The sequence below is a fragment of the Ursus maritimus genome, unplaced genomic scaffold (genome assembly GCF_017311325.1).
Source record: "Ursus maritimus isolate PB19 unplaced genomic scaffold, ASM1731132v1 scaffold_1, whole genome shotgun sequence".
Classification (NCBI taxonomy): domain Eukaryota; kingdom Metazoa; phylum Chordata; class Mammalia; order Carnivora; family Ursidae; genus Ursus; species Ursus maritimus.
Genome location: NW_024423343.1, coordinates 22,757,096 through 22,782,927, shown reverse-complemented (window position 1 = coordinate 22,782,927; position 25,832 = coordinate 22,757,096). Strand labels below are relative to the sequence as shown.

General features: G+C 34.6%; 1 protein-coding gene across 1 annotated transcript in view; it reads left to right on the top strand.

The window, feature by feature from the left end:
* SPAG16 (sperm associated antigen 16) overlaps positions 1-25,832 on the top strand; it is a 943,910-nt gene that overhangs the window by 418,393 nt on the left and 499,685 nt on the right. Inside the window, exon 11 of the mRNA XM_040641105.1 lies at positions 9,649-9,792. Coding sequence (XP_040497039.1) covers positions 9,649-9,792 — 144 coding nt within the window. The remainder of the gene's footprint in view (positions 1-9,648; positions 9,793-25,832) is intronic.

The following is a 25,832-nucleotide window of genomic DNA, read 5'->3' as shown; positions in this document are numbered from 1 at the left end:
TCCCCTATATGAACTGAAGACACTTATTATTCTTACTTTACTAAAGGGGAAACCGAGGCTTAGATATCTTTCAAATGCTAAGTCCAGTTACACAGACCACAGAATCTTTGGAGTAACTGCTATATAGAGCTCCTTTGCTTAAACTATTGCTGTGATTGTCTTAACCAAAAAAGAAAATTATCATGACATATGAAATTCCTTCTATTTCGGTCAAACTTCTAACATGCTATAACAAAATAATTTACTTTTGGCAAAATGTTCTAGAATAAAAGTGATTTTCATTAATATATTTGCAACTTTGTGTTCAGAATTGTCAGTGCCTAAGTTTACCCAAAATAAAGTATTTCCCATGATTATCTGCCCACATCATTCTTGTCTCCCCTCCAGTTTGAATTTTGCTTTAATGCTTTAACAATATTGATAAAAGTGTGGGCGGAGGGGCGTGGAAGCAGCTGATCTGTTGTATAAGAAGATGAAAAGATATCAAATATAATTACAATAAAATAAGTAAAGTTATCAAATCAAATGAAATTCTACAGGTCACTGAAACCTTATATTGAGAAGAGATAAAGCACAGTGCAGAAGCACACAGAACCTTAGACTCTTATGCATTCTTATACCTACATGAGTGAGGTAAAGAGAGGACAACAAGACACAGGGGAAGCTTGAATAAGCAGGATTAAGGGTTTGAGAAGCACTGCAGTCTACGGCCATACCACCCTGAACGCGCCCGATCTCGTCTGATAAGCACTGCTGCAAACACTTACCACCTCTCCTGGTTGCTCTTATAGTGAATTTCTTTTCCTTGCTAAGGACAATATAAAAAACAAAACATTAAGACATAAGCAAATTATACACACACACACACACACGCCAATACACATGCATACACGCACACATAATGCGAAAAGTAGCTGAAGGCAGAGCCACATTGCATAGGGAAGCTTTGAATAATATTGAGAGAGTCTCTGCTGCAGACATTGAATGTTGCATAAAGAAAGTAATTTGAGTTATTTATAAAAGAGTTGGTTAAACTGTGTGCTTCGGATAACTGAGAATGGTACAAACCTTTTATTTCTCCCACTGAATTGGTAGAAGTCAAAGTAGATAATAAATCATGGAATTGAGTATCTGTGCAGTTGCTCCTGCTCTGATTGCAATATTGGGCTTACCTGAGATTGTAGCAGTTTGCTGCTGGGGATTGCCCTCCCTGTCCCCTTTTCTGACCCAAACTGGGTATTGGATATAGAACAAGTAGCCAATACATACCTCTTCATTTTTGTTTCTTTCACATGGAAAGGAAGATGTCAGCAGCATTTATGATGCAGAGATATTCATGGGAATAAAAGATAAAACAGCATCCTACTGCATGGCAAATTATCAGGACTCATTTCCTGTCTGTTCCTTGTTTTTCTTAATCTGTCATTGTTTGGACCTATTTCTGTCTACCTCAGTCCCTCTTTAGGGTTTAAGTGCCACCATCTTATGTGTTTATCAGATCTCACTTCGGCCCAATCGGCCACCTAATTACACCCTGTGAACTTACAGTTTTCATTGTATTCATCAGTTCTGGCTGTATACATCTGGTTGCCAACCCTGAACTTAACTTGTTTCTGCTTTCTAAATAGCTTTATTAAGATGTTTGTATAACTGAGTTTTACTCTTTTTCCTTCATCCTCCCCCATTCACTGGGAACTGTACAAGGGCTCACTCACTACAGCTCCTCAGCTTCCCTTCTAATATCCTCAACTACACACAGTGAGTGCCAAACTCAGAGATAAGATGTCCCCATCACTCCTGCCACATGGTCTCTGACAAAAAGGAGGCAGGGTGATTTAAACTGAATCAGTCTTAGCACATGTTATAATCTAGAAATTAGAAGTCAGAATGATCTCTATAACCAATGATAATTTCAGTACGTTCCTTAAATTCCAAAATATATTTGTAAAAAAGTGCGGAGTTTTACTGAGTATTCTTCAATAATGAAACAATCATAAATAATTAATTTTGGCTTTCTAATTTATTTAATAGGTACCAAAAAAGGTGTCAATAATTAAATATCATAATCTTCACATTGGCTTGGTGGTTTCTAACAAAGTTGGCCAATAATTCAGAACAGAATTCTGTACATGTAAATTTACCTTAATTCCTTGTCTTAAGTTGTAATACTTCCAATTATTCCTTGATTATATATCTACATTATGTTTTTAAATATCCTCCTGGAAAAGAGATTTTATGATAGAGCTCTTACCATGGGGATGTTTGACTTTAGCTTAAAAAAGCATCTACTCTGTGTCACTAATATACTAAGATGTGAAATGGAAAATTTTTATATTCATAGCTACACAGAGTTCTTGTAAATTGCTGAAACATGAAATAACCAAATAAACTTTATTATTGAAATGGGTTTCTTAAGAACATAAATGTAATGTAACTTTCAAACCTGTTAAACCATAAAGAACTACAGCGATTTCATAACAGGAAGCACAGTGTGTATAAAACTATGTAGCATAAAATATTCAGCTGCTAAAGTAACAGGAAGGTTCCAGGAGGTATTTTCATAAATCTGGAAACAGTTAACCTGTTTTGATGATCTCCCTCATTCCATTTACCTGAATAGCAGGGCCTAGATTCCTTTGTCTATGGAGTTTATAAATTTAATTTAGTTGAGTCTGTATTTTGAAACAGTCTTTCATATATTCTAAAGTTCAGCAACTTCTGGAGAAAATGGAATGGTGTTATTCAGATTAAAAAGTATTCTTTTCTAAGTTTTTTTTTTATTATTTGGTAAGTAAAGCAAGAATAAAGTGAAGGAGACAGAATAAATGACATCACATTTTTGATGTGAAGAAGCAGAGACATAATACATTTAAATGACTTTTGTTCAAGGCCCCTGGTCCCCAGGCCTTAAGAATTTTCTTTTTGAAAGATATTTGGGAAATGGTATTGCTTATGCACTCACCAGAGTGGGAACATTCTATACCCTGTGAAACACGGACATCCAGATGTGCAGATGATGTCATAGGACATTTTTAAAGATTATTAGCCTGCATTTTTGCATGTATGTTGACTTTTCATAAATGACCTTTGAGTTGAGTGTTAGTGGAAAATCTTACCTTTGCATGTGTATTTCAAGATTTTTTTTCATATTAAAACACAAATATACAAATCTAAATGGAGCATTTATATTAGTTTATAGATATGAGTATAACAAAAATAGTATTATGCTTATTTATAAGTAGCTGAATTAATTTAATTAAGATTAGCTAAGATTGGACTTTAACCTGAAAACTTTTCCTAGAAAACTGATTATATTTGAAATTAAACTAATACTTTAGTTTAAAAGTATATGTTTGTGCCATGTAATTCAAAGAAAAGAAAGATTTTTGGAAAAGTTGTATGGAACTGCTTCTTCATGTGGGGTGAGAAAAGCCAGACAATTTACATCTCATTAAAAAGAATTCAGGTTTAGTCTATGAACTGCTTATATGCGTGATGTTACATAACGTGTGTGTGAATTTGTTCTTTTGGTATATGGCCTTTCAAATATCTATTGAGTAATCTAAGTCACGGTGAAGGCCTTTTACCACTGATGACCCGGAACACACATCCAGTCCTCCCTGCCTCTTACCTGTTGATGGTTGGATTAGCATGACCCGCCAGGTAGCAGGACAAAGGGAAGGCTATTTGGTATGCCACCGTACTCCATATTTACTGTACGTATGAAGTTGAAAGAACATTGAACAAGAAAAATAAAAAGAATTTAGCTTTTCTGGCTACCTTCCAGGGCATTGTTAATAAATCTATAAACTATGAAAATTCCCCATCTATTTAGTAAAAATGAAAGGAAGATGCTACTTTCCAGAACTTGACAATATAAATCTGACTTAGCTTTGAATAAACTCTATGCTATCACAGTTTTTAAACTTAAAGTGACAGGGAAGTATTAATATGTTCACATTTTCTTAGCTGACTTCTGAAAGTAAATGTGACTTGATATCTTATTTTGACAGATTTCTAATTATTTTGTTTTGTGCACATACTTATTTTATGACTTTTATTCCATCTACTTTGGCATTTTTAAAGTACACTTAATTATTTAATATTCTTTATTGGTGAGAATAATTATGAGTTGATTCTTCCTAAAGATAATGATGAAACTGTTAATATACTAAAGTGATATCTGTCATAATAATGAGGAGCTATCTGTTAAATGGATCTAAAGCCATTATTATTAGGTTACTGCTGTTATACTTCTAGCTAAATGTCCTGGTTTCTTCTCTTGCTCTGTCCTTTCTCATTTTCCACACAGCAGCTAGAGAGAGCTATTAAATACTTATTAACCACATACCACTCTTCTACTTAAAACCATTCAGTGATCTTAGGATAAATTTTAGTTTTCTTTTCTCAGCCTGTAGGGCCCTACATGATCTGGTCCTGTCTTTCTACTGTTCCTCATCCATCCTCAACACAGTCCTTGCCTGCTCTCTGTGGTCGCTCTGACCTTCCTTCTATCCATTGAATACATCAGCTCCTTTCAGCCATAGTGCTTTTGCACATGCAGTCACCTGTACCTGAAACCACCTGCCCCTAAATCATCCTATAGATGCCTCTTCCTTCTCGTCATCCTGATGTCACATCTTCAGTGAGGACTCCCCTAACCACCTCATCAAAAATGACATTCTCCCCACAAATCATTGCCATATCACTTTGTTATGTTTTTCTTATAGCTGAATTATTTTGTTCAGTTATTTTATTGTTACTGTTTGTTTCCCTCCATTCACATGTAAATGAGTGAAGTGATGTGGGTGATGCCCCTGTCTGTTTTGCACACTGCATCATAGGCTCTTGATACATATTTGTTGAAATAATGAAAAAAAGTTGCACATTAGAGTGCTTTGTAAATCCTGAAGCATATCCAATTATAAGATGCAATTATTAGCTGAGTAACAATGAGACAAGTCTTTTATATATACTTGTCCTGGTAAGCTGGATAAAAACATGTGTGAGTGTGTGCTGTCCTTAAGGATAAGTAGATAAGCGGTCACCCAAAGTTTATGGGGCACACATTTTGATATTGATTCCTTTTCAAACTACTGGGCATCTTCTGTGTTGGAAATAATTAGAGCCTGTGAACTGAAGTGAAGGAAACATTTACAATGCTGAATAACCTAAAGTGAAGACAGGGGTATCTAATTAGTCTTTCTTGTGACAATCTTTTTTTGGATTAATATTCTCTTTGAAAAGTCTAACAGTGGTGCTTATGTCACCGACTCTACTGATAATTAATAGTGTTCGCCATACACCTACACATATTCCTTCCAAAATATTCTTGTGTAATGCCACTACCGGAAAGAACAATTTCAATTAGAGAGGCGAGCTTTTGAAGTATATATCATGCGGCCTATTATAAGGAATGTGTCCTATTATAAAAGAAAAATCTGCCATAGAACATAATAGTTTATATAACTTGCCTGGGATATTGTTTAACAAAACATTTTATGGATACTTCATCAGAACGTGACTTGATGAAGAAGCAGGACTGGCATTCATCCACATTTTTCTTTTTTTAAAGCCCTAAGATGTTTTCTTGTACTATTTCCACCCTAGTCACAAGCTTATTAACTTGGGAATGAGGTGACAGGGCCTTTGTCTTCGAATCTTGTAATTATAATTAATAGTAAGTTAAAGGGAAGCAGAAAGCTTATATTCAAAATTTAAAGTAAAATGACTTTGTGGCACTTAGGGCAGGTGCCAGGAAGATATTAAGTAAGAGCTCATTATTCTTATTAATTAGAACTTCAGGAAGACATCTTTGAGAAGCAAAGTCATTTTATGATTACGACAGGGACACTTATTGTGGACAGAGCTTGGGGAGAGGAACTGTGTTCTTATCTGAGGTTGCCCAGGGCCTAGCAGAGGCTTTCCCACATGGCCCACAACTACTTTGTGCCAGTTGTATACATGAAGACAGAGATAGACAGTGTATACATACTGTCTACTATTTTCCTCAATGCATTTCTAAAAGTCATATCATGAAATAACCACAAAACTTTATTATGTTTACTAGTGAAAGTATTATGTGTGGGGGCTGCATTTTCACCAGATGATTTAACATCATATAAAGCCCAGCAGTAGCCAGTGTCTGTCAAAGCCATATGGAAACATCATTTCTCTCTTAAGTATCTACAATTTTAAGTACTAAATTTACTACCCATGTTCTTTAAAAGAAGCATGTATGGTTTATAGAAGTTAACTACATGAAGGGCTGGGTTACAATGAAGTACAATAGTGTTGAATAATAATAGCTAACTTTAATGAAAAGCCAACCATGTTCAGGTATTGTTTCAACCACTTTACATATATCAACTTATTTTATCCTCACAACACCTCTGTGAATGAGGTTTATGAGTCCCTCCTTTTTACAAATATGGAAACTGAGACTGTACACTATACAATGTAATTAGCTACTGAGGAATTTGTAGGCCAATATTCAAATCTAGGTATTCTGGCCTCAGGGACTCTGTGCTGTGATAGTGTTCACTGAGTGTTCGTTACTTGCCTACCACCATTCTAAGTCCTGTACTTGTATTTACTTACTTATATGAGGTCAATACTATATTCTTCTCATTTTTCACATGAGGAAGCTGAGGAAAAGGCTACTGAAGTGACTTATCTGAAGATGCCTAGCAAGTAAACACTGGAGCAAGAGTTCAAACTCACATCTTACTCCTGAGCCTACACTCTTAAACACTAGGCCATTTCATGCCATGCAAATGCTTTACATCAGAAGTAGGCAAACTAGGGCCCAAAAGCCAAATCTGGCCCACCACCTGGTTTTGTAAATAAAGATTTATTGGAACACAACCTTGCTTATTCATTATGTTTTGTTTATTGCTGCTTTCATTCCACAATGGCAGAGTCAAGTAGTTACAGCAGAGACCATATGGTTCATAAGTCTAAAATATTTATTATCTGGCCCTTTACATAAAATGTTGTCCAACTTCTGCTTTAGATCACAAGTACTTCTTTCTCAAACATCTTTCATTCATCCCCCACTACTCTGAACCTAGCCAGTGCCCAATTTCCAGAAAATAACAAGATCACACAGAGTGATCTGAGTTGGGATTTGCTACTCTTGATCAGGGGTCTTTATCACTATGACCCAGTCTTTGCTGATATATTTATTCAGTGACCAATTCAATAACAAGTATTGATTGATTGATTATTAATGAAAACATTCTCATCTGTATATGCTGGGCATGTTTCTGTTTACTTAAAGACCATTTCAAGGATGGGGGTTCCTGGGTGGCTCAGTTGGTTAAGTGATTGACTCTTGATTTTGGCTCAGATCATGATCTCAGGGTCCTGGGATCTAGCCCTGAGTCAGGCTCCATCCTCAGCAGAGAGTCTGCTTCCCTTCTCCCTCTCCATCTGCCCCTCCCTCTGTTCATGTACTCTCTGTCTCTCCCTTTTTCTCTCTAAAATAAATAAATAAATAAATGTATATTTTTAAAAAGATCATTTCATAGAGAGATAAATGTATATTTTTAAAAAGACCATTTCATGGATGAAGTAACATATATTCTTTAAAAACTAGAATATCTGTGCTTGATCAAAATTTGTCCAGAATGGTTAGAAGAAAACTCATTTATAGATGAGAGATATTTAAAAAGAAAAAAAGAATCATTATTAGAAAAGGTTTTTATGAACAAAGAAACCTGAGATTATGATGATAGGATTAGACCATACAAAGTAGAAGTAGACATTACAAGTGGTTTGAAGGAGGCCCCAAAGTAGAAGGGATCAGAAAGAGTCTGGAAGAACACTTTCAAAACTGATTAACTACCAATGAGTTTGTGTTTATATTTTTTTCTTAACTCCTACAAATAGCTCCCCTCACAAAAGTCATCCTGGAAACTTATCTTTCGAAGTCCGTAAAAACATCAATGATTTTAGTTATCTTACTTAAAGAGGGTAATTTATCATCTAGTCAAGTGTGCACATGTCTGCCAGGAAAGCTTAGAGCCAACATATATCATACTCAGTAGCTTCAAGGATTTGGTTTGCCTTCTTATGTGTGTTTGAATATAGAATTCATTTCAATCTGACATTTTTTACCTCTCATCATATTTTTCTTCTAATTAAGTTCTATAAATGTATCTTCTACCACATTTGAGCTGTAATAAATTCCTTTCCTGGATTGGCCTTCTGAAAGTCACAAACCACCATTGTGATGAATTGCAAAATGACTAATTTCCCTTTTGTATTTATTTTGAGCAACAGAATGCTGGAGAAAAATGAAGCAGTGTTTCACTAAAAAGAAGGTCCTGCTTGTAGTGATTACCTGCCTGTAAATTGAATATTTCCAACAATGACTGACCCCAGCAGATTTCCAAAACTGTATAGGTCTAATGCAAGGACATAATTTTGCAGCCCCAAATTTTGGGATTTAATGGTATTACTGGAAGGGATCCATAATGAGGAAAGTTTTGCTCTCATGTAAGCCCTGGAGTTAGCGATGTAGGTGTGGACTGAGACCATGATGTCTTTGGGAAATTGTTTTCCTAAATTCTGTATTGCAGAAGAAAGGAACAAGGCCATTCGTAGAATGGACTGCAGGAGAAATGAATGTGTAATTTTTATTTTTTAAGTCATTATTTGTTTTACTTCACTATATAGGCAAGTAAATGCATTATGTCTTTGATATGAGATGGCTCTGTTGAAATTGAACAATTTGTTGGTAATATATAGGCTGGTATTTTAATAGGTGCTTAACATTGGGCACATTTGTTCCTATTACATTGTAAAGCATAGATGAAACTCTATATAAATAAGATTAAAGCATTGCCATAGATAAAATATCAGGCATTAACCTTGTAGACTCTTGATTTTAGAATGGTTTAACTCCAATATTTAAATAGCCACAATGATCATAGCCCAGTTCAAATAATACTGCTTAATGTGTTAATCATTAATTTTACATACTTCTTTCTCATTTCCCTCTATGCCTTTATAGAGTGGGAATTGCCTTATGCATCCTGAATTCATTACCGTAATTTGTGTACTGTGCATTGACTGAAGCCAATTTAAGTGGCATATTAGCTTAGAATTTGAGCTTCTTCACTTTGTGTAGATAGTGGGCCATGGAGTTAATGTTTCATTTATAGCATTTGTTATAGAGCTATGATAATGTGGTTATGATTCATGATCTTTTCCTGGATAATGCCTGATTTAAGATACACTGTAGTCTGAAAAGAATCTTGATTTTCTATAATAAGCATGGCTACTGGTCCAAATATCCTAACGCAATTATCACTGGCATAGATTTTCCTCTGTAAAAGAAAAATCAAAATTATTGTTTTCAAGTCAGGATTAAGATTTTCACCTAAACCAATGATCTTACTTTGCAAATGACTAATCTGAGATCCAGAGAAGTTTGTTAGATTGATGGCGATCAGAAAACTGCAAGCATTAAGAGCTATAGGCAGGACATAGAACCTGGCTCTTCTGACTTCTGAGCCAACACTCTGCGAGCAGTCCTACCTCGCTGAAATGGGATAAATGCTGTCATTTCATTTATTCATAATATGGAACCATTTGCTGTGATCTCCCCGTAACAGTATTTTCTTGTCTCCCCTTGTGTAGCATCATCCTGCACCCCCGCAAAGACATCCTAGTCACTTGTGGGGAGGACCGCCTCTGGAAGTTGGTGGGGCTCCCCAAAGGCAACGTGCTTCTCACAGGATTCGGCCACACCGACTGGCTTTCCAACTGCTGCTTCCATCCCAGGTCAGTACACACAGCTCCCTGAACCTGCCTACTCTCTCCAGGAATGCACTTCTTTACTCTGTTTTATCACTCTACTGGCTTTTTTTTTTTTTAACTACTTTATTGAAGTATGAATGACATACAAAAAATTGTGCAAAGTTAATGCATGTAACTTGGTAAGTTTGAAAGTAAGTATACATCCTTGAAACCACCACCATAATCTATGCCATAAACATACCTATCATCCCCAAAAGTTTCCACCCACCCACATTATTATTATTATTTATTATAAAATACTCAATGTAGCATCTACCCTCTTAGAAATTTTTAAGTATATAATACAGTATTGTCGACTCTATGATACACAATCGATCTCTAGGACTTAGTCATCTTGTATAAATGAAAGTTTATACTTTGCTGGCTTTGATGACACTTTTTCTCTGGAACCCCACACCCTCCACTGAATTTTGAGACATGTACATAAATGCTTTTTTGGCTTTCATTATATTGATTTTAGATTGACGGCTTTTGATATTTGGAACATGTAAAAATTAGTCCATATGCTGACACATTTAACAAAAGTAATAAGTATCCCAGGACAAGCACTATTAATGCTCCTTGTACACACAAGCTTTGACAAGGCACATGATTTCTATTCAAGAATACATGCCAGTGTTTACTTTGCTTCTCTTAATCTTGCAGATTTTCCTCTTAGAATTAAGTTATCTACCAAAAAGGATCAGAAGGTAGCGATCAGTTTCTTTAAAAATTTAATGACATTCAAGATATTAAAGAGAGCAAAGCAAAAGTGAAAGCATCAAACCCTGTAATTGCAGAATTCACTGTATTTGGGTACCCAGAGGCTAAGGGCACAGAAGTAAAGACATTGTTAAACACACAGATAACTTTATTTCTAGTGGCAGAAAGCTCTGTCCACACTTGTTCCTGAGGGCAACTTCTACCCCCAATCCTGACTATATTTTCTCGTTCATCATTATATTTGACATTTGTAAACACTGTTGCATCTGGCTCTAACACTCTCTGGTCTAGGTACTCTTGGAGCTCATAGTTCTTGATACAATTTCTAAACTATTCCATTGAGAAATTTTGTTCTTTGGAGGACTCTATTGATTTATTTTCATGTTTTCACAAAATTCCCTTTCTTTTAAAACTATCTTTGTCTTTTGAATGTAAATGAAATTAGATTGAAATAAAAATAAACCAAATTGTTCAGAAATTTGTGAGTTAATGAGAAAAGTGAGCTGATTTATTTTAATTTTTGAAAAGCTCCTCAAAGTGTAATTTATTTTTGGTACTAGGTGTGTGAACTTAATTTTTAAACATGTAGTGCATTTCATATCTGGTATACAGATGAACAGATTCATGCCACTCCTCACCCCTTAGGAACATAAAGCCCATCTTGCTAGCAGAGACAACACAATTAGTAGTATAGTCTATCACTTTTGTAGCTGCTGGCCATGCTAATCAGGTTTCCATAATGCCCTGTTACCATGGCAGCCAGCGACTCAGAGATTTTCTCATTAGTGCTTGACCAGCACAAGGTCCTTTTAATAGATCTTCCTGTTTTCCCACTCAATTATTGAAATTAAAATGAGGTGAAATACATCATTATTCACTCATAATATGAATTTACATTCAGTACTTTCTTTGGCAGAATTGTAGTAAAATGCAGCTACACTCTTTTTTTTTTTTTTCCCCTAGTGCATAGGGTAAAAATAATGAGAAACTACTACTTAAATGTTTTTAAGTGAGAGATATTGAATAGCAAGTGTTCTTTTTGTAGGATTAATGAAAAGTGATAAATGATTGTTAGAAACAACAAGAAAAAGACTTTTATATTTGGGGTAGAAATATCAAAGAAAGAGTTTATATTCAAAACCTCAAAATTTTAGAATGCAAATCAACACTGAAGGCCATATGCACATAATATATGTGTAATATATATATATAATATATATACATATATATAATGTTTATGTTTTAAACTTGAAATTTATACTCTCTGAAATTTAAATTTGTGACATTTGATTTTTATTATAGTTAAGGTAATTGGGTCAGTAAAAAGTTGTTTATTGTTGAAGGTAATATTTTTTCTCTTTCTCTGTATACTGATCTATAATTTAAAAATTAAACACAAAATAAATTTGATTCAAATATGATACTTCAATATGTAGTTGGATTTTGGCTAGTGAATGCAATTGAAGTCTTTCTCAGAGCCCGTATGTGTGATCAACTTGATTCTACTTGATTCTACTCCCTTGGAAGAGGCTCAGAGTGGACACACTATATACTGAAACATACGTGATCCCTGTGCTCTTCACGTAGGAAAAGAAACTTGTATATTTTCTTTATTTAATTTTTAATTATAGTTGTTCTTAGCTGTAACTAGGAACTGTAACTTATGTAACTTCTAACTGGATGTCTTCCTGATTACTATTCAATGCGGTGTCTCTTTTTCCACAATGACATAACTCAAATTTCTTTTGGGGGTTAATCCTATGTGATATGACAGCGGTATACCCTGACTTACCCAAATTAGTCTTTGTTGTCCTATTTCCCTTGCCATAGTAGACCTTTTCAATGCATAAACAACAAATATAACAGTCATAGAAATATCAATATCAGGCAAAGAAGGATTGACAGATGAAAAAAATAAAATGAGAAGATGACTTTTCACTTGAAGATTCAGGTAATATGATGTAGAAATATATAAAACAAAAGATCTGGTAAATACAGGAAGATTCTGACAAAACTGTAGTTATCAGAGTCAAAAGATTATTTCAGTTTTTAATCTTTCAAGTAAAACAAAGCTACAATGGAACTAGAGGAATTAATAAACTAGTAAGTCTATTTAATAGTATATGTTGAACTTTATACTTTATGAAGAGAAAATATAGATACTTCAAAAACATTTATTATTAGTTTTGTTTTAAAACATATAAATCTTAAGCCAAAAATTTAGTGCAAATGAGTTCTTCAGAATATAATTACACAATCTGTAATTTGTAAACAAGATTTAATAATAAAAGAAAATAAATAACTAAAATAAAATAAAACCTGCATTATTAAAAAGTAAATTACTATTGAGTCACAGAGGAACTGTAAACTGTCACTACCTAGTTGGTGAACAGTCAGTACCACAATACTTACCAAATGTATAAGATGTAACCAAAGCTGTAGTCAGAGTAAAATTCATAGCTTTCACTGCTTTATTATTAAACACACACCAAAAAAATGAGAATTAGTGAATTATAAATTCAAATTAAAAACTACAACTGGTCAACAAAATGTAGAAAAGCAAAAGAATGAATAAATGAAGAATAGAAATTAATTTAGACCCACTCTCGCCACTATTATTCAACATAGTACTAGAAGTCCTTGCAACAGCAATCAGACGACAAAAAGGGATCAAAGGTATTCAAATCGGCAAAGAAGAAGTCAAAATGTCTCTCTTCGCAGATGACATGATACTCTATATGGAAAACCCAAAAGAAGCCACTCCCAAACTATTAGAAGTTATAGAGCAATTCAGTAACGTGGCGGGATACAAAATCAATGCTCAGAGATCAGTTGCATTTCTATACACGAATAACGAGACCGAAGAAAGAGAAATTAGGGAATCCATCCCATTTACAATAGCACCAAAAACCATACGTTACCTTGGAATTAACTTAACCAGAGACGTAAAGGACCTTTATTCTAGAAACTATAAATCACTCTTGAAAGACATTGAGGAAGACATAAAAAGATGGAAAGATATTCCATGCTCATGGATCGGAAGAATTAACATAGTTAAAATGTCCATGCTACCCAGAGCAATCTACACTTTCAATGCTATCCCGATCAAAATACCGAGGACATTTTTCAAAGAACTGGAACAAATGTCCTTAAATTTGTATGGAAACAGAAAAGGCCCCGAATCTCCAAGGAACTGTTGAAAAGGAAAAACAAAGCTGGGGGCATCACAATGCGGGATTTCGAGCTGTACTACAAAGCTGTGATCACAAAGACAGCATGGTACTGGCACAAAAACAGACACATAGACCTATGGAACAGAACAGAGAGCCCAGAAATGAACCCTCGGCTCTTTGGGCAACTAATATTTGATAAAGCAGGAAAAAACATCCGGTGGGAAAAAGACAGTCTCTTCAATAAATGGTGCTGGGAAAATTGGACAGCTACATGCAAAAGAATGAAACTTGACCACTCTCTCACACCATACACAAAAATAAACTCCAAATGGATGAAAGACCTCGATGTGAGACAGGAATCCATCAAAATTCTAGAGGAGAACATAGGCAGCAACCTCTACGACATCGGCCAAAGCAACCTTTTTCATGGCACGTCCCCAAAGGCAAGAGAAACAAAAGATAAAATGAATTTATGGGACTTCATCAAGATTAAAAGTTTCTGCACATCCAAGGAAACAGTCAGAAAAACTAAGAGGCAGCCCACGGAATGGGAGAATATATTTGCAAATGACACTACAGATAAAGGACTGGTATCCAAGATCTACAAAGAACTTCTCAAACTCAATACACGAGAAACAAATAAACAAATCAAAAAATGGGCAGAAGATATGAACAGACACTTTTCCAATGAAGACATACAAAGGGCTAACAGACACATGAAAAAATGTTCAAAATCATTAGCCATCAAGGAAATTCAAATCAAAACCACACTGAGATACCACCTTACGCCAGTTAGAATGGCAAAAATAGAAGGCAAGAAACAACAATTGTTGGAGAGGATGTGGAGAAAGGGGACTCCTCCTACATTGTTGGTGGAATGCAAGTTGGTACAGCCACTCTGGAAAACAGTGTGGAGGTCCCTTAAAAAGTTAAAAATTGAGCTACCCTATGATCCAGCCATTGCGCTACTGGGTGTTTACCCCAAAGATACAGATGTAGTGAAGAGAAGGGCCATATGCACCAATGTTCATAGCAGCAATGTCCACATAGCTAAATTGTGGAAGGAGCCGAGATGCCCTTCAACAGATGACTGGATTAAGAAGTTGTGGTCCATATATACAATGGAATATTACTCAGCTATCAGAAAGAACGAGTTCTCAACATTTGCTACAACATGGACAGCACTGGAGGAGATAATGCTAAGTGAAATACGTCAAGCAGAGAAAGACAACTATCATATGATTTCTCTCATCTATGGAACATAAGAACTAGGATGATCGGTAGGGGAAGAAAGTAATAAAGAAAGGGGGGGTAATCAGAAGGGGGAATGAAACATGAGAGACTACGGACTATGAGAAACAAACTGAGGACCTCAGAGGGGAGGGGGGTGGGGGAATGGGATAGACCGGTGATGGGTAGTAAGGAGGGCACGTATTGCATGGTGCACTGGGTGTTATACACAACTAATGAATCATCGAGCCTTACAGCAGAAACCGGGGATGTACTGTATGGTGACTAACATAATATAATAAAAAATCATTTAAAAAAATAATAAAAATTAAAAAAATTAAAAAAATAAATTAAATTAGAATAAAAAGAGTGAATATGTATTAATCTAAAAGGTTTTTTGAGAAAAAATAGTGAAATAGTAAAATAAGAAACTATATAAGTAGATACCTCAAAAAACTGCTGATAAAAAAAAAGTGAGGAAACAGAAATATAAACCTTATGATTTGGGAGGAGTTAAAGCCACAGAGATAAAAAAATACACGCACATATATATATGTCATATATATGTATATGTTTGGAACTTTTGATAAAATAATAGATTTCTATAAAAATAAACATTACCAACACTGAATCAATGGAATGGAAACCCAGAATAGATTAATAACAATGGAAAAAAGAAAACAATTCTGGAAGTTCTACCTTGGGCTCCCATGTTGAACAGTTCTATTGGCTGAGTTTTTAAAACTTTATTTAAAAAAATCAATTAATTTTTAGGTTCAAGGAATTATTTGAAGACAAGGAAAAGAAGGAAATTTTATTACTGGGTTTAAAAATATAGCAAAAACATAAATCTAAACTGAACAAATGTAGTCCCTCCCCCCAAACTATAGGCCCATTTCACAATTATAGATGCAAAACTTTTAAAGAGAAAGTAGAAATGGAATTCAGTCATATGTTTAAAAAAAGCAATATACAATGACCAAATAAGAGTTGTATTTGAAAAGTGTTGAAAACATAAGTGATTCTACTCTGAGGACATTATAGTATAAATTATAATAGTAGATAAATACTGAAAATTGCTTTAAAATGGTTGGATAAAAATCCAGCATCTGTATTTAAGGCACATATGTTTGCAAATAATGTTAAGCCTCATGTGTTGGAATTGACAAGGAGAATGGATTTTGAAATAACTTGGAAACTACGAAGCTCTGGAGGATGAATGTAGAATCTGGATGCCATGGAGTTAGATAGATCAAAAGAGGAATGGGTGCTTACAGGTAATAGGACAAAGTGGGCACATAAAACCAAACAGGCAAAAATACCTAAAATACCTAAAATCAGCATAGGAGCAAGTCCTGTCCAGGCTCTCACATATCTGTGCAAGCTTAGTTACTTGTTGGTGTTTATTCTCAATAAATGTTAGCTACATATTTTTCTTTCCTTTAATGATGATTATTTTTTATTAAAACAGTTTGAACACTGGCATTTCCTAACATATTTGTAACTCACAAAAGAAAATGTATGTGGAAAACTTTTAATTATAAGCATTGAACCAATTTTATACAGACTATACAACTGGTGACATTTAAAAACTTTTGTCACAAAGGGCCAGTCTCCCAAAGTGTGTATTGTTTCAAAATAATACTGTACACACGCTGATCATTACTATCAGTTGTTTACAGTAAAATTGATTTTGTTTGTATCTAAGTTCCTTAGCCGGATTTGTGTATCAAGACAAGTTTTAGGAATGACATGGGTAACCATCACTGTAGAACTGGCTATTACTTCATATTCACCACTAGATGGCAATCATACATTGGTAAGGTAAAGCACCCTTTGCATTTATAGGGTAGACTAAGGAACTAGCTGTGAAAGAGATTCGTCAGTTATTGAAAATGGTGAATGAGTGGAGCAATGCACAGGATGTGCATTGGCATTGCCTTTGCACTGTTGAAAGAGTGAAATGCCCAATGCCACAAAGTAGAAACTAAGCATAGACATCCTACTCTAAACCACTGACACATGGAATCAGCTTTAGGTTGCCCAGGTTAGAATCCCAGCTTCACCTTTGCTAGTCCTGTCGGTTTTCTCATCTGTGAAATGGGTATAATGATGACACCTACTTTGTAGGTTGATGGTGAAGGCTAAATGCTATAGTATATTAAAAACACAAATACTATTGCCTGATACATATATGCTCAATAAAATACCTATAGGTATTTTGAGCACTTAGAGATTAACTCAAAACTTTTTAAAAAGCTGGTAGCCTTAAATACAGTGGGATAAGAAAGGAAAAGTATGCTGTGATGTCTGGGTCTCACCAAGAAAACACTGTCAAACCATATTTCAACATGTCTGAAGTTCTTACCAAGTTAAACATCAAAATGGTTATAAATTGAAAAATAAACATAATTAATGTGAAAAGATGTATGTATATCTACTCTTAGGTCTTAAAAAACATAAAGTTTTTAAAAACTATACCAATAAACTTACCATATTTTGTTTTTAAAGAAGAGAGAAAGAATTCTGCATATTTCCTATGTTTTTTAGGTTTCAGATTATGTTCTAGGATGACAATTTCCTTTGGCTAGAAACACAAAAAAGAAAAGCTTTTTAAAATTGTTATTTTTCTTTATTTTAGTTTGTTTTTTGAGGAATGTAAAGTGTATAGTGTTTGACCTATATCCACAGGCATGTTTTATTATTGTTGGTCTATTTAGGCCAGCTTTGGGCAACTAAAACACAAAGTTGCATATCAATCTCCAGGTTAATATTGATAGATCAATAAAACACACACACTATGCTACCCTAATAATAGATTATTTACTCTTTTCCTATACCAGGGAACTATACCAATGACAGTGATGTAGTTTTGAGGTAAATACATCGTCCAGTTCTCTGATGCTTGGGGTTGCATTTTCTTTTGTATGCTCAGAACTTATTATGTGAAACAGTGTGTATCTTCCTAAATATCTCTATAAAATGAAAGTATTTGGGATTAGTGGTTTAAACAATTTCAGAGTGCTGCATTTTTTCCCTGAGTTCGTTGCCTGAGGCAGAAATAGACCTGACAGCATCCTGTTAAACATAACTTCTACCCTTATAAGCTGATTTATGAATTGTGAATAAATAGGCCTCTACAAAACCCTGTACAAGCTATCTATTTATGTATTCATATGGTGCCTAAAACCATAGTGTGAAAGCTCCTTGACAAGTATATCATTTAGTTATTAAAAAAAAAAACACAGAAGCATGAATAACCTTTTTATTTACTGGAAACATGGAGTCAAGAGTTCAGATTTCAAAGCATAATGAAGAAGTCGATGTACAATTTCCATAAGATTGTAATGTCCTGCTTCTTCCTGAGCTTTAGAGGTAGATGCTTTGATCATCTGGAAACCTCAGTAGATTTTTACCAAGATAATTTTGAGATATACCTGTTAAATGATAATGGTCTACTTTGCATTCTTTGAAGGGGTATATATTATGCTTTCCTTCTTAAACTTATTTAATTTTTTTGTTTAATTTTAAAAGTAATATGTGATCACCATAGCGAAAAATTTTAAGAAAATAAATATTTCAGGGCGCCTAGGTGGCTCAGTTGGTTGAGCATCCAACTCTTGATTTTGACTCAGATCATGGTCTCAGGGTTATGAGATCAAGCCCTGCGTCAGGCTCTGTGCTTTGTGGGGAGTCTACTTGAGATTCTTTACCTCTCCCTCTGCCCTTTCTGCCCGCTTGTGCGTCGTCTCTCTCTCTCTCAAATAAATAAATACATCTTAAAAAAGGAAAGAAAAAAGAAACAAAAAAAGAAAGAAAGAAAGAAAAGAAGTATTTCCCATAGTCTCACAGTTCAGTTAAAAGTTGAAGACACTGCCCAACAGTTCTCCTCAGGCAAACGGCAGGATGAGGTTCCACATAAGAAGCACCCCCTAAAGTCAGACTTGTTTTCCGGTGTGGGTATGACAGAAAACAGCTATATCATTTTATTTAATCTCTGATAGCCCAGTTGCTCATTTGAAAAAGGGGATAACCTACTTCCTTAGGTTTACATGAAGGCTGCACGAGAAAATTTATATAAAACATTTGGTTGTCCTGGGCTCAGAATAAGCATTTGGTGACAGTAGCATTGTTGGTAGTGGTGGGCAGATTTTTGCCTAGATCTGTTTTTTTCCGAAACCAACATTGTCTCCAGGTCTATTGGCCTGTTTTAGCAAGACAAAAAAAAAAAAAAAAAAAACTGAAGAATACTATAAGTTCATTAAGTGCAGAGTCTATATCATACCCATCTTTGTATCCCAGGAGTATAGCATATCAGCTGAAACATTATAGGGAATCAATAAATATTTACTTAATTAAAATGAACAGAATTGAAGATGTTAGACCAGGAATGTGGCTGCTTTTTTTCAGACTCCTAATAGTATCATGTGATTATAGGGATAGACTCACAAACTTGCATGTATATACTCACATACCACTCATTATTAATGAGATCATTTTATCAAAAGAACCTCGAGCCTAATATTCTCCATTTGCCATCAAACCCCTAAAATATCATATCTTCTCTGAATAATATTACCATGAGAATAAATTTAACTCAAAGGCCCAGTCATAGGGCAAAGCACTTCTAGAATGGCAGAATAAGAACCTTCAAAAATTTCCTCCTCTATAAAAGCAGAGAGAACACTGGCAAAAATTGCTACGATCGTTTTTGTTTTCTTTTTCTTCTTCTTCTACTTTTTTTTTTTTTTTTAGAACTTAACCAAAGGCCTGCACCCATCCAAGTAACATTTATTGGAGAAAAATTGCCCCATTCCCATTCTTCTCTCCCTTTGAAAATCAAGTGCCTCATAATCACAGTAGCTGTGAAACCAACCGTGGTCCCAGCAATTGGAGGTGCAGAACAAGTTTGGAGATCACAAAGCCCCATTCTCAGATAAATATTACTGTTTGTTTTTCTGGAAGCCCCCTGGAAATACCTCTATGCAGAGTTTGTTTTTATTTGACCTGAGTCAGAACTTACTCTGTATGAATATATTATTTGGCAGGGCATTTATAGCAAACAATTATCAGTATGTGTTTAATATTGCAGCTGCCGGAGGCAGCAGTAACAGTTAGTCAAACAAGAGGTTGACCAAAATTCTTAAACAGAAAAGCAGAAGAGTTAAATGTCCATAGGCACTTTGAAATACAGCCATATTCCTAGGAATATCAAACGACGAATGCATTTGGAGAGGTGTGTGAGAGTCTAAAAAAGACTTGAGGAGAGTCTAATCTCTCACCTCTGGCTGAACTTGAGGGCTTGTGCAAGCGGGAAGCAAAGGCTAAGGCACTCTGGAAACTTCCATAGTTTTGAGGATGTGTCCTAACATGCATACAGAGCCCCTTGCCAAAGATTGGATGACTTATTTCTTCAAGGCATTTAACCGGGACCTGTCCAATCATTATTTAAATAAGCAGACTTCTGTGGCCACACAGAACAAAGAATATACACTTTATTGAATTATTTCAGGAAAGACATTAAGAAACACAAATAACAACAATAAACTGCAGCAACGACAAACCCTGGAGAGGAGGAAATCGGATTTCCAGACTTTCCATATTACTTTAAATGTCAGGTTTTCAACAATGACCAAAAATAGAAAATATGAAAAGAAGCAAGACAATGTACAGAACCTGTAAATATGTTGTATTACAAGGTGAAATTAAAATTGCAGATGAAATTATGATTTCTAATCATTTGACATTAAGATATGAAAATTATCCTGGATTATCCAGGTGGGCCCCATGTAATCACAAGTCTCCTTTAAATGGAAAAAGGAAGGCAGAAGGGTGAGATTTGTGAAGCTATGTAATGTAAGAAAGGGATTCTCCCCTCAAGACACCAGAAGAAACCCATGTTTTTGATACTTTGACTTCAGCCCAATGAAACTTATTTCAGAATTCCAGAATTAGAAAATAATATCTTTGTGTTATTTTTTGCCACTTTGTGATAATATGTTATAGCATACATAACAAGAAAACAAATATGCAGGTCTTGCACTAGTATCATTAAATTTATTCCTAAATTATCTATTCATTTTGGTGCTATTGTAAATAAAATTGCTTTCTTAATTTTCAGGTTGTTCAATGCTAAGGTCTAAAAATACAGTTGACTTTAGTATATTCATCTTGTATCAATATGCAACCTCATTTAATAGCTTTAAGATTTTGGTAGAATTCTTTGAGTTTTCTATACGTGTTATCTTCATATATTATTTGCAATGATAATTTTCCTTTTCCAATGTAGATGCCTTTTATTTTTTTTCTTATCTAATTATTCAGCTAAAACCTCCAGAACAATGTTGAATAGACATGGCAAGAGCAGAGGTCCTTTTCTTATTGCTGATCTTAGGGGGAAGTTGTTCTGTCTTTAACCATTAAATGTGATGTTAACCGTGGATCTTTTGTGGGTGCATTTATCAGGCTTAGGGCATTCCCTTTTATTCTCAGTTCTGTGAGTGTGTTTATCATGAGAGGGTGTTGGGTTTTATTAAATAACGTTTCTGCAACTACTGAAATAGTCATGAAGTCTTTATCCTAGAGTGTTTTTTATCGACTAATTTTTGTTTGCTGAACCACTTTGCATTCCTTGAAAAAATGCTATTTGTTCATGATATATAACCCTTTTCACATGTTGCTGGATTTGGTTTGCTAGTATTTTGTTGAAGATATTTGCATCTACATTCATAAGAGATATAGGTTATAGTTTTCTTGTGATGTCTTTTCTAGTTTGGAAATCAGAGCAATATTGGCCTCACAGAATAAGTTGGGAAGTGTTCCCTCTCTCTGTATTTTTTGGAAGAGTTTGTGAAGGATTGGTATTAATTCTTTAAAGATTTGGCAAAATTGTCAGCGAAGCCAGCTGGTCCTGAGCTTTTCTTTGTGGAAAGGTTTTGCTCACTAATTCAACTTGAGGAATTTGTCCATTTCATCTAGGTTATTGAATTTGTGCCACATTGTTGCCATATTTATTGCTATGTTATCCATAGTTTCCCAAATAGTCCTTTTAACTCTGTAAATTTGATAGTAATGCCCTTTCTTTCATTCTTGATTTTTAATACTTGGATTCTTCTCTCTTTTTGTTGATCAGTCTAGCTAAGGTTTGTCAGTTTTGTTGCTCTTCTCAAAGAACCAACTCTTATTGTTTATTTTCTATATATTTTTTCTCTATTTCACTTATTTCCACTCTAATATTTATTCTTTCCTTCTGCTGTGTTTGGATTTCTTTTGTTCCTTTTCAGTTTCTTAATGTGGAAGGTTAGATATCATTTGAGATCTTTGTTCTTTTATAATGTATGATTTATATTTATGAATTACCTTCTAAGCAATGCTATGGGGAACATTTCATAAGTTTTAGAATGTTGTGTCTTTGTTTTCATTCATAGAAAAGTATTTTCTAATTTTTCTTATAAAATTTCTTCTTTGAGCCATTGGCCCATTAGGAGTATGCTATTTGATTTCCACAGCTGCATTATTCATGGAAATAATCCAAATGTCCATCAAATGATGAACAGATCAAGAAAATGTGTTATACCCAGACAGTGGAATATTTTTTTAGCAATAAAAATCTATAAAGTACTGATACATGCTGCAACATGAATGAATATTGAAAACATTCTGGTAAGTGCTTACCAGGGACTGGGAAGAGGAAAGAATGAGGAGTAACTAATGAATATGGGTTTCCTTTGGGGTGTGATAGAAATATTCTCAGATGAGGGCGCCTGGGTGGCTCAGTTGGTTAAATGCCTGTCTCTGGCTTAGGTCATGACCCCGGGGTCCTGGGATTGAGCTGCTCGTGGGGCTTCCTGCTCAGCAGAGAGCCTGCCTCTCCCTCTGCCTCTGTCCCTCCTTGCCGCTTGTGCTCTCTCTCGCTTGCTCTCTCTTGAATAAATATATAAAATCTTAAAAAAAAAATTCTCAGGTGAAATAGTGGTGATGATTATACAACTCTGTAAACATATTTCAAACCATTGAATTTACCCTATAAATTGGTGAATTTTTATGATATATGAATTATATCTCAATAAAGTTCTATTAAAAAAAACAATTATAGGTATATGTACAAATGACATTTATCAAAACCCTCACCTGGTGGTATGATAAGCAGATATAGAGTCACTTTAATTAAATTTTAAAGAGCTTAACATATATCCTTCTTATAAAAGTTAATAATTTCTATTTAAAAAATACTTAATAAAAGTAATGTTACACATTTGGTCATTTTAAATTGATACTTAATATTTTGAATATCATTCCAGACATAGAAGAAAAATGAAATGATTTTTGTGTACAATCCTCACCCAGACAGATGTCCAGTTTAATCTCTGCAATAAATACACACATACATACATTCTACTTTATGTATAAACTACATTAGATATAGAACTACAGGTATATTAAATTAGAACATACATGTAATATTCTATTTGTACCAATTTATACTCCCTTCTACAGTATATGCATGCCTATTCTTGCCAAGTCTGAATTTTAATTTTTTTTCAAACTCTTGGATGTATAATGAGTATGATATTGTCACTAAAAACTGAAATTATTAGTGAAACTAATCTTTTCATGTAGATTAGGTATTTGCATTTCTTCTTTTGTGAATAACTTTCTTAATTTTTTTTATTTTTAAAAATTATGTTTCTTTATAAGAACCCTTTATTTGTTAAATGTGACTATTTTGTATAATGTAATACATGAAAATCTCCCAGACTTAATCTTCAAATAAATTTTGCTTATGGAGTTTTTTTGTTTGATAAATATCTTTCTCTATGGTTTGTTGTTGTTCTTGTTTGATATTAAATCTTTCCAAAAGTTTATGTAGCATTATTTACCAATCAGTTATTCTTATGACTCTCTTTGTCCTAATGCATGTAAAAGCCTTCACCTCACCATTTATTCTCCTGTTTAATGGTTCTTGGGTTTTTTTTAAATTTTACCATTTAAACTATTTATTTTATTCTTTTTTTTTTTTTAAGATTTTATTTATTTGTTCGACAGAGATAGAGACAGCCAGCGAGAGAGGGAACACAAGCAGGGGGAGTGGGAGAGGAAGAAGCAGGCTCATAGCAGAAGAGCCTGATGTGGGGCTCGATCCCAGATCGCCGGGATCACGCCCTGAGCCGAAGGCAGACGCTTAACCGCTGTGCTACCCAGGCGCCCCTATTTATTTTATTCTTAACGTGACAAAGGAACATAACTATTTTTCTTTCCATTAAGAAACAACATGAGCTGTAGATTTGAATCAAACTTCTTTTTTATTATTTATCTTTATGGCAGAGAATTTGATAACTGATGCTTTAACAACTCTATGGTCAGTTGATGATATTGTTTACTGGTGGTATCATTATCCCAACATTTTCAATATTCTTTTTTTTCTCCCATCTTTGTGATTATTGGATTTTCTTCCAGCATTGATCCATACTACTTCTTAATTCTATGACTCGTTTTGTTTTGTTTTGTTTTGGTTTTTGTTGTTGCTATTTTTGAAGTAGGCTCCATGCATGTGGAGCTCCAACTTGGGGCTTGAACTCACAACCCTGATGAGCTACACAGGTGCCCCATTCAATGACTCTTAATAAACAATTTTTTTTTCATTTTTAATGAAAAATGTTGACTCTAATCTTTGTGTCTAATTCAAGGCATTTTTATTCATATTATTTTAATAATTATTTCTTACGATTCATCTTTTTGTTCTTTCTTTCTGACATTGTTCCTATATTCTATTTGATTTCTCAAGTCTCTCATCTGTTTTATCAACTTCATCTAATTTATCCTTTCACCCTATCTCAGGGGTGAAGCTAAAAAATACATATATAAAATATATATATATATGTATATATATTTTTTACCTTGCACTTATTTGTTTGTAGCTCCCTTGCAGATTTTAATTTGATAATTATGTTTTTCATTGCTCTATGGAAGAGACCTATAATCATGGTTCTTTTACTTGTCTGTAAATAATTAAGTACCATACATGTAACCCAGTTTAGGGTTGATCTTCATATTCTCCTGAAGGCCTGGGAAGTGGCCTCTGCTACCTTCTTCTTTCTCTAGGTCTCTAATTTACATCACATCTGTCACCTGCCACTGCCAGTGTTGGGTCCATCCTCAAAGAACTTTAATTGGGCCAATATTTCACTGCCATAGACCTGTCTATTGCATGCAATCCTGCTGTTTTTACCACACATCAAGGTTTGTTTCCAATCTGACTTGTTGCATGGCAGGCAAATACTCACTTTCACATACATAATAAATTTGGGTCATGGATTCGTACTCGATCGAGTACGAAGGCTTGACAGAATACAGCAATTTACATCCACCTTTTTCCCTCCTGACTTGGGATATAAGATTGAGATAGCTCAAAAGGCACGTTCTTGGTGCAGCCACACTGAGCAGCACCTTGAGTCTTCAACTAGTTGCTAATGCATATTCAGGAAACTGACACTTGCCTTATCTGACCAGTCTCAGAAGCTGCCACAGTCTTCCTCTTGCGTCTAACACTCCTGGATAAGTGAGCCACAGATGGTACTTATCCAATTAATAGAAAACATTTGAATACATAGAACTGATACATTCTACTTAACAAAATATTTCTATATATTCAACATATATAGAAATTATTTCTAGTTTCTTTTTTTTTTTTTTAAAGATTTTATTTATTTATTCGACAGAGATAGAGACAGCCAGCGAGAGAGGGAACACAAGCAGGGGGAGCGGGAGAGGAAGAAGCAGGCTCATAGCAGAAGAGCCTGATGTGGGACTTGATCCCACAACGCCGGGATCACACCCTGAGCCGAAGGCAGACGCTTAACCGCTGTGCCACCCAGGCGCCCCAGAAATTATTTCTAGTTT